This window comes from Tamandua tetradactyla, chromosome 10 (assembly GCF_023851605.1).
Source record: "Tamandua tetradactyla isolate mTamTet1 chromosome 10, mTamTet1.pri, whole genome shotgun sequence".
Lineage (NCBI taxonomy): Eukaryota > Metazoa > Chordata > Mammalia > Pilosa > Myrmecophagidae > Tamandua > Tamandua tetradactyla.
Window position 1 is genome coordinate 109,009,484 of NC_135336.1, and position 9,858 is coordinate 109,019,341.

At 52.1% G+C, this 9,858-nt stretch overlaps 1 protein-coding gene across 10 annotated transcripts in view; it reads left to right on the forward strand.

Annotated features, from left to right (window-relative positions):
- Window positions 1–9,858, forward strand: part of DIP2A (disco interacting protein 2 homolog A) — a 189,644-nt gene that overhangs the window by 171,213 nt on the left and 8,573 nt on the right. For 5 of the 10 annotated variants that reach the window (XR_013158765.1, XM_077119265.1, XM_077119267.1 and 2 more), the window contains 9 exons: window positions 1,849–1,970; window positions 2,124–2,235; window positions 3,534–3,643; window positions 4,124–4,254; window positions 4,757–4,925; window positions 5,196–5,366; window positions 6,623–6,652; window positions 7,432–7,493; window positions 8,186–8,243. Coding sequence is in view for 6 of the 10 variants with exons in the window: in XM_077119265.1 (XP_076975380.1) it covers window positions 1,849–1,970; window positions 2,124–2,235; window positions 3,534–3,643; window positions 4,124–4,254; window positions 4,757–4,925; window positions 5,196–5,366; window positions 6,623–6,652; window positions 7,432–7,493; window positions 8,186–8,243 (965 nt within the window). In the remaining 4 variants the exon portion in view is untranslated. Of the gene's footprint in view, window positions 1–1,848; window positions 1,971–2,123; window positions 2,236–3,533; window positions 3,644–4,123; window positions 4,255–4,756; window positions 4,926–5,195; window positions 5,367–6,622; window positions 6,653–7,431; window positions 7,494–8,185; window positions 8,244–9,858 lie in introns of those variants that run through there. The other 5 variants (XR_013158766.1, XR_013158767.1, XM_077119266.1 and 2 more) reach the window with 4 other exon arrangements.

Genomic DNA, 9,858 nt, shown 5'->3' on the forward strand with positions numbered 1-9,858 from the left:
AATTTTTTTCCTGAGTTTTAAAAATTTCCTCCTTCTCACTTTCTGTTTCCCCTTAATGCTTTATCTGATCTTTTATTTCTCTTGAATTCTTTCTAGTTCCATCTTCATTTCTGAAATGACTTTTAAAAATTTCTAATCTTTGCTCATTTCTGAGTTTTTCTAATTCTGATTTTGGCTAAACTTTCACATTTTATATCATTTTCTTAATGTATTTTTAGTGCATGTTGAAATAATTAATAGTTTTTATCTTTTGGGGAGCATGCTTTTTGGGTATGGCTTCTTTGTATGGACAGATGACATTCTGCTTTTGAGTCTTCTTTGTTATTAAACTTTGTATGGGCCTTTGTCTCATGTGATCGCCCTGAGCAGCTCTGGTTTTGTCCCCTACTTGACTTTTAATTAGGGCCATCTCTGTCCTTTATGACTCTTTCTCTGGGCTGGATTGTTTTTTAAAAAATATTTTTATTGAGAAATATCCACACATGTATAGTTAACCTTATTATATAATCAGTGGCTCAAAATATCATCACATAGTTGTGTATTTATCAGCATGATCATTTTTAGAACATTTGCATCACTCTAGAAAAAGGAATAAAAAGAAAAAATTCATATATCCTATACCCCTTTGTCCCTCCCTATCTTTCTTTATTTTTTTTAATCCTTATTTTTTTACTCATCTGTCCATACCCTGGATAAAAGAAGCATCAGACACAAGTTTTTCACCATCACACAGTGGCATTGTAAAAGTTATATCTTTGCTCAATTATCTTCAAGAATCAAGGCTACTGGAACACAGCTCAACGGTTTCAAGTACTTCCTTCCAGCCATTCTAATAGACCACAGTCTAAAAAGGGATTATCTATATAATATATAAGAATAACCTTCAGGATAACCTCTCGACTCTGAAATCTCTCTGAGGTTTAATTTTGTCTCACTTCTGTCTTCCTCCTTATGCTCAAGAAGACTTTCTAAATCCCTTGATGCCCAGTCCCGGCTCATCCTGGGATCAGGTCCCACATTGCCAGGGAGATTGACACCCTGGGTAGACTGGACAGTTTTTATTATACTTCCAGCAGTTTGTCCTCTGCATGGAGCCCAGTCCTGTTGTCAGCTTCTCACAGGGGTTGACAGTCCACAGTGAATAGAGCAATGATTTCCAGTAGTGGTAGCCTTTCCTCTCCCTGCTCTCTGATGAGACCCACAGTTTTTTAAAGCAAGATTCCAGTTGTCACTCCATTCAAGAACAGCTCTCCCCTGGCAGGACCTCTAACTCTTCCTCTCCTCTCCCCTCACTCGGCTTCATGGAGGATGTTTGGCTCTTTCTCAGATTCCCCTTACAGTGTGACTTTCCTATCCTGTGTGTCCCCAGACCATCCATCCTGGTCCATTAGATCTGGCCTGTGCCCCACTCGTCTCCCTCTTCGTCTTGCTCCACCCTCCCTTCCCTGCTTTGGTGTCTCCGTTCCCCCATCTCGAGGCCTCAGTTCTGGGCCTCTGTTATTTAGCTATGACCAAAGTACTCTTCTGTCCCAGTTCTGGCATATGAGGGCACATATTTGAATCATTTTTGTCCCTCTCCTATTGGTCAACCTTCCCTAGAACCAGTATCTCCCCCAGTCAGGCCCATAGACTGGGCAGGACACCTTGCAGTGTGGCCGGCCCCTCCTTTCGTTGCCAACATTGTTGACAGTGCCTCCTTAATTTGGACTGAATCGCAGCTTTTTCACAAGCAAGTCTGGCGTGATTTGTCTTTAGTGGACAAATCCTTCTCCCGAAGAAAACGGGAGCAGATGTCCTTAAAATGGCTATTTGAGGCCCAGAAAGGGGTCTGACTGCCTCTCTCCTCAGGGGTGGAGCTCATCGCCACGTTCTACGGCTGCCTGTACTGTGGCTGCGTGCCTGTCACCGTGAGGCCCCCCCATCCCCAGAACCTCGCCACCACGCTTCCCACCGTCAAGATGATTGTGGAGGTGCGCCCCCGCCCCGCCCCGCCCGGGCCCCCGGGAGGGCCTCAGGAAGGAGACCACAGGAGAGTGGTCCCACCCACCCAGGAGATATGCCGCTTCCTTCCCCCAGGCACAGCGGCTGCTCTGACCTGTACCCTGCGCCCCGTGTCCCTGCAGGTCAGTAAGTCAGCGTGCGTGCTCACAACCCAGGCCATCATGCGGCTGCTCAGGTCCAAGGAAGCGGCTGCCGCTGTGGACACCAAGACCTGGCCGACCATTCTGGACACAGGTGCGCTGCCCTTGGTACTATGGCCATCTGGCCTCTGGTCTTCTCTGCTTTGGGATGGGCATTGCATCTTCACGTCAGGGCTGAAGCAGCTGCTGATGGACTGAGTAGCCTCGTCATTGAGCATTAGGCTTCCTTCACCTGCTTAGCAGGGTCTCCCCGGACCCAGCTGTGCTTGAGCTCTCTCCAGGACACTGCTCCCTGTTTGCCTCACCCCATGCCTGTCTTCCATCTGCCTCCTGCCAAGCACCCACCCTGTGCCCAGCACCCGTACTGCACCCAGCACCCACCCTGTGCCCAGCACCCGTACTGCACCCAGCACCCACCCTGTGCCCAGCACCCGTACTGCACCCAGCACCCACCCTGTGCCCAGCACCCGTACTGCACCCAGCACCCACCCTGTGCCCAGCACCCGTACTGCACCCAGCACCTGCCCTGTGTCTAGCACCTGCCTTCTACCCACTGTCATTGGCGGCAGGTAATTTGCCACCTTTGCTCCTTTGCTGCCTCATGCAGCTCACTGAGTTGTGAGTTATCCGAGGCTGTCTGCTGGTCTCCTGGGGACACCAACAGCTCTGCTGTGCCACCCCCTGTAGCACGTGCTCTGTCACTGATGAATGCTGCTATGCTACACCAAATGTTGTGGGCCATCCTAGAAGGGGCTGTAAACCCCTTAGCACCCCCTGCATTGGACTGTCCACCAGCTGGGGTTACAGAGCCTCTTGGCCCAGCCCCATTAAAACACACAACTAGCACCCTCTTTGCCTGCCCCACTGTGACTCACTGGGCTATGTCCTGAGTACTCCTCCCCGGTGCACCCTGGTGGCATCTGTCCTTACATCCAGGATGCCCCCTGTGACCCGGGGCCACCTGTCTGCTCTCCGTGGGTGGTACAGGGCCAGGGGTGCAAGCTCGGGAGCAAACCAGCTGTGCATGGGGAGGGGGTCGTACCCATCACATGGCTCTTGTGGAACTCAGTGAAGCAAGTAGAGCCCCTCAAGCTCAGCCAGTGGGGGGGCCGTTCACAGTGGGTATGGGATCTGAGTGTGGCACGGCCTTGACTTCCCTGGACTCACCTTTGTCCCACATCAAGGAAGTGACTCCCCATCTAGCTCTGGTGGCCTCTCTCCCCCGCCCTGGCTCCATCCACACAGCGTGGTCTTGGTGGGTGTATGCCCTGGGAAGTGAGTTCTCGTGTGTGCATGTGGCCGAGCCAAGGCAAGTGCTGTGGTTGCCCAGAGGTGCTCCATGCTCAGCATGCGTGCAGTGACACTAGCGTTCCTGGTGTTTCTGATTTATAGATGACATCCCGAAAAAGAAGGTAGCTACTATTTTCAGACCCCCGTCCCCTGATGTGCTTGCGTACCTAGACTTCAGCGTGTCGACTACAGGGATATTAGCCGGAGTAAAGGTAGGTCTTCCTCACGGAAGCTTTGGTTAGCTTCAGCCCCTGGACGGAGGGCCAAAGGCAAAAATGACTCGGAGGCCATTGTCTTCTTCAAACCACTGTACCAAGCAGGGTCATTTCTTAAAATCTGTCTAAAATACCAATAACCCCCAAATTAGATTGGCCTGAGAGTAATGCAAATTTGATGCTTTGTTTAAATGTCTAAAATTTCTGATTTAAGACTGTTTGCCCTTAGGAGTGAGTGGCTTTGATGAGTCTATTTCCTTACTTGGCACCAAGAACTCAGTTAAATGTTTACTACCCTGAAATTGTGAAGATTTTTTGAGTGTTTCATTTCCTGGGTATTACTTAGGCTGTTTGGCAGTTTGGAGAAAGTAAATGTGATGTTGAGTGTGGCCCTCCTGAGTGCTCTGGATAGCAGACTGTCATCGGACGGCTTTTCTTCCTCACATCACCAAACAAACTTTTTATTTCCTTCCTGAGATGTCCCACGCAGCCACCAGCGCCTTGTGCCGCTCCATAAAGCTACAGTGTGAGCTATACCCCTCGCGACAGATCGCCATCTGCCTCGACCCTTACTGTGGCCTCGGCTTCGCTCTCTGGTGCCTGTGCAGGTAGCGTGAGCGCACTGCATGGGGCGGTGGGTATGCATCTTCAGCACTTCATGCCTGAAGCTCAAGATGAGGGGGTTTCATATGGGCATGGCTTCAGCTGGGGTGGCTGGAGTCTGGGTCTGAAATTGAGTAAAAGAATAAATGTGTGTTTTTTCATTAAATGCAGGACACTATTCAGTTTTAGTAATTGGGAAGAAACAACTTGACTCTTGCAGGTATTAGGAGGTGGTGTTAGGTGGAATGCCAACGTCACCAACCAGAAGCCGCTTCCACGACCCTGTGTCATGGGGCAATGCTGAAGTGTTCGGGGGATCCGGCCCAAGGCCTCCCCAGTGCCGGTGTGTCTTCTGCATAAAGCACGCTGACCATTTGGACACACATGCCCACTGTTCTGACCACCGAGGAGGTGTCCTCAAGCAAGGACACCAGCCACCATCCCCTAATGCTGGAGGTATGTGCAGGACACAGCCCCATCTCAGACGCTCCTCTGTGTCTCCTGCAGCGTATATTCAGGACACCAGTCGGTGCTGGTGCCGCCGCTGGAGCTGGAGAGCAATGTGGCTTTGTGGCTGTCGGCCGTCAGCCAGTACAAGGCCCGGGTCACCTTCTGCTCCTACTCGGTGATGGAGATGTGTACCAAGGGGCTGGGGGCCCAGACGGGCACACTCAGGGTGAGTGTGGGCAATCGGGGTGGGGGTCCAGGCGGGCGGCTGAGCATGCAGGTGGTATGTCCAGGGTTCAGGAAGCAGCTCCGTCCTGCAGCGCTGTGTCTCCCGACATGGAAGCCTCGTCCAGGGCAGTCAGTCAGGGCCCTGATCTGCCTGTCTACCAGATCCCTTGGGCAGCCCTGGGGATAGGACAGCTCCCTACAGCCGCATGTGTGGAGCATGCTCAGGGCCCTGGGTGAGGGCCAGCGTGGACTGAATGCCCCTGTCTGGCAGATGAAGGGGGTGAACCTGTCCTGCGTGCGCACCTGCATGGTCGTTGCCGAGGAGCGGCCCCGCATCGCCCTGACGCAGTCCTTCTCCAAGCTCTTCAAAGACCTGGGCCTCTCTGCACGTGCCGTGAGCACCACCTTTGGGTGCAGGGTCAATGTGGCCGTCTGCTTACAGGTGGGGCTCACAGGGCCCACGGGTGGGGCTCACAGGGCTGCAGGTAAGGTCCACAGGGAGGGCAGGTGCCCCACTCAGCTCATGCGGATGGATGGTTGACACTGAGAACGTGAGGTATCGACATGCACGTCTCGTACTTGGACGTGACTCCTCCTGTCTTCTGACCTCGTCCATTTTCCCCCTCTCAGCCTGTGATGTTTCATTCACATATGTCATTTTAGCTTGGAGAGCTACGAGGGTTTTATCTTTAAACATTCTCTGTTCCCACCAATGAACCAAGGAAGAGTTGATTGGGGTGGGAGGGACATTGGTTTTTGAAAGGTTGCTGCTAGCCACCTATTACCTTACCTATGAGAATTTCTAAATTGAATATAACGTGCAGTTGATTTTTAAGAGCAAAAATAATCTTAATCTTACCACTTTAAGGCATCTAGCAATTTTAAATAGAAATTTTAGTAAATGTGATCATTTGAATTGGCCCAAATTTGTTTTTGAAGCCTTAAGGTATTTTACCTATTAAAAGGAAACACAAATTTTCAGAAATGGAATAACCAAGCTGCAGTGCTGTTTCCTGTTTGTTCAGACAATGGCTGTGTTTTTTAATTTTGTCCTAACACCTCAATTTCAGTTTTTTACAAATGTTTTAAAGCTGAATAGTTTATTAGGTTGTCTGTGTCCTGAATGACTGATTTATCCACATGGTTCAAGAGCTGTGGGAGGAGCCGGCTGCTGGCACCTGCTGCGCCTGCGGGGCTGGGGACCTTCCTCCACCCCTGGCTCAGATCGGCCTTGTTCCTGTCCTCACCAGAGAGACCACGTGGCTCCCACAGCGCCATCCTGTGTCCCTGGTGTTTCCCTGCTCTCAGCACTGTGCTCAGACTGTCCCGGGAACAAGGGAGACAGGGACAGAGCGTCCGTCCCCCCTTCAGTTCAGGGGCTGTGATGTCTGGAAGGGGCCGCAGGGCTAGTCACGAAGTGAAAACTCGAACTGTGATGTTGAGCATCTAGAAACCTGTGTGTGTACAGCTTTCCTAGATGTTTAAACATGTCTGTTCTGTTTGTTGGCATGTGGAGTGACACATGTTGGGAATGTATAGAAATTACATGTATGATTGCAAAATCTTAGTTGAATATCCATGTTTGTTCTTTACGCTACAGTGATGTGTTTTCTCATGTTGTCTGTTGCTTTCTGTTTGTATTTTCCTTGTGGCTGTTTCTGCCCCTCACACTTTGCTGGCCTCCTTTACCTCTGTCAGCCAAACAGGCTGGGAAAGCTGGCTGAGCAGGTACGACACGCATGTGTGCATTTGTGTGTGCCTATTTCCACTCCCTCCTCTTGAGCACCCGCTTGTCTGTCAGTGAATTCATGTGACTCTTGTGAATTTCAGACAAATGTTTTTTTTGCCATCTTACTTTGCTCACAGTGAATATTATTTTACTATTACGTAGCTCCTTTGTAACCACATTTTCAAAAAAAATTTAATGTTGAAAGCATTGCCTTGGCAGGAAGGTTAGGGTTTAAGTCTCAGTGCAGAAGTTCTGTTTAAAGTCCAGGGCAGATACAGGTTATGTTGTCTGGGACTTCAGAGTTGATTAATGTTCCTTATCTAATTAAATGGGACGTAATGTCCTTTAACTCATAAGGATAAGATTCAGACGTCAGGGTGACAGAGGAGACAAGTGAAGACTCTCACTCCTTCAGTCCTCTGAGAGAGACTGCCATGTTCGTGGCTGCGTGGAACCTGGTCAGTTGGTAAGAGGCCAGGCCCCAACCCCAGAGGGCCCAGTAGAAACACTCCCCAAAACCAGTGAGGTGCTTTTATCACAGCTTAGATGTCCGTGTGAGTGAAAGTTGTTAGGCCTGAAATTCTAACTGGTATGATGTGACATTTTTATTTGGTGTGGTCAGGCATGTAGATGTTAAGTGGCAGGCACAGCCTTGCCCGGGATACGCCTGCCCTCTGGGCCTCAGGCAGTGCTGCGGCAGCCAGGCCTGCTTAGTGCCCACACTCAGGCAGAGGCGGGTGTGAGCTCCTGAGAGGTCCCTCTGCTGCTGTCCCCACAGGGCACGGCCGGCCCGGACCCGACCACCGTCTACGTGGACATGCGGGCACTGCGCCATGACAGGTAACAGTCTTCAGGCCCCCTGTGCTGCCGCCTCCCCCTGGGTCCTGACAGGCAGTCCTCCCTGCTTGGCCATGTACCTTCCCTGCCGAGGGGTGGGCTGTAGGGGGTGGTCTGCATCGTCTGCGGGCCTTCCTGGCACTCCAGAAGTAGAGGGGCAGCCGGACAGGAGTCGGTAGACCCCCTGGGCGCAGCCCTGCCGCAGGAGCTTTTCCTTCCCTTTCTGCACCTCCTTGGTGCTTGCAGCTGCAACAGTGTGCGCTCGTCTCTCATTGGCAGGAAGGGCGGTGAGAGCAATGGAACATTTGACATTTAGCTTTTTTGTGGGGAAAGATAGAAGACAAGCAAACAGTAAGGGGAGTCCAGTGTGGGACTTGACCACATGCTAGTCTGGGGGTCACATAGTGGGGAGGCCTACCCAGCTGTTAGTCCTCACCCCAGTTCTGCAGCATCAAGTGAATGGCCACACTGCAACTTGGGGATGGCAAGAGCCAGCGGGTCCTCAGGTAGACCTGCATGGGCCGGTACAACCACACCATGGTGTTCCTGCAGGGGCCTTGCTGTCGCCAACCAGCTGAATATAAAGAATCATTCTTTGTGATTGCTGGAGTTTCCAGTTACCTCATGACTTGTCTTTTTACAAATTATCTCTGTGGTGAATCTTATTCTGAAATTCTCCCCTTGTTAATTTTTAGGGTGCGTTTGGTAGAACGAGGTTCTCCACACAGTTTGCCGTTGATGGAGTCAGGAAAGGTACTGGAGCTGGGACTCAGAGCTCATCCCAAACACCCATCTGTAAAGGGGCTTTCTTTCCCCCTTTGCTCCAGCAGGAAATGCTGCCTAAAATACTAAATACCCATCTGGGCTCAGAAACAGAAACAAGAGGGGCTTGCAGGGCACGTGGTGTGAAGTGGGGGACGGCCTCTGCAAGGTCCAGGAGCTGGGACTGCACAGTTAAGTCAGGAGGGGGCGGGCACCGGGGGCTGGAAGGGCTCATCCCTGGTTCAGCACACAAGGAAGCCATCCCCACCCAAGCCTCAGGCAGGAAAAGCACTGCCTACAAGGAGGGGCGTCCTGGAGCTGACGCCATGGTGGACAGAAGCCCGTGAGGCCCCCAGAGCTCTCAGGGGGCACGTGTGTGCCTAAGGGCACTCAGGCGAAAACTGGAACCCCTGAGGGCAGATACACAGAGTAGAAGCAGAGCAGATGTCCCTGGACCCAGGGAATGTCCAGAGGAAGAAAGACAAGCATGGCCAATTAGGCAGTAGGAAAAAGAGTCAGCAGGTTCCACCAGAGCCCCATGGAGACCCCGTACCTGGGAGCAGTCGTGCATGGCTCCGTGGTCACAGAGCAGCTGTGGTGTATGCCCCACTCTGGGCAGCTGGGCACCCCTCTGTGTGTTCACGACCATGGAGGCAAGAAGCACTTGACTTGGCCCAGCACTGCCTGGAAGGGCCCTCGACTCCACTGGCACACTCCGATGGTGCCGTTTACCCTGTGCCCGGAGAGGGGAAGCTGGGTCATGGCAGACTCGGGGTTCCCACAGGGGTGGCACCGGGGCGGGGCAAGGGCTGTGGGCTGTGCATTGGTACAGGGGGCCAGGGACGGTCCCTGAGCAGAGACAGTTGCAGACACATGCAGTGCCGACAAGCTGCACTCAATGTGGGGGCCTTGGCAAGCATTCGCAGGGAGAACAGAGCCCAAGAGTGAAGGGAGCCCCCAAAGATGAGGGCATAGGAAATAGAAAGCTGAGAATTCTCCAGAAGTGAAGTCCGACACTGGTTCTAGGCGCAGCCCCAAGCAGAGGTCACACCTCTTTCCTTTGCACTGAAGCCACACGACGCAGACTCTAATAAGAAGTCTAAGCAGTGTGAGGCCAGATGTGGTTTCAACACAGAATAGGATGCATGTGGCATGGACAGGTGGCACACTGGCCCCCCTCACCAGGTCACAGGTGGGGAAACCTCAGGGCTCTGCACATCCCAGGGTACTGAGGACTCCAGGGGCAGGGGCAGCTCAGGGTAGGGCAATAGCAGATAGCAGTGGCCTGGAGTAGGCCACCCACAAGGGCAGGGTTTGCATCTGTTCCATCCAGACACGGCCTCCATAAATACTTCCTGAGGGAGAGAGTGACTGTGAGAACAAAAGAGTGTGCATGGATGCATGGGCGAGCGGTGGGCACACAGCAGAGAGATGAACCCCAAGTGTGAAAAATCAGGAACAGGAAGCCAGGGCCCAGGAAGGCTGTCACTGGGTCCCCCCTGTCCTTCCCTGAACACATGTGTATAAATGACGTTTTGTGAACCAGAGCACATGCTCCTCTAAGCTCAAGCATAGTTTCCCTGTGTCTGTAAACCTTAAAATAATG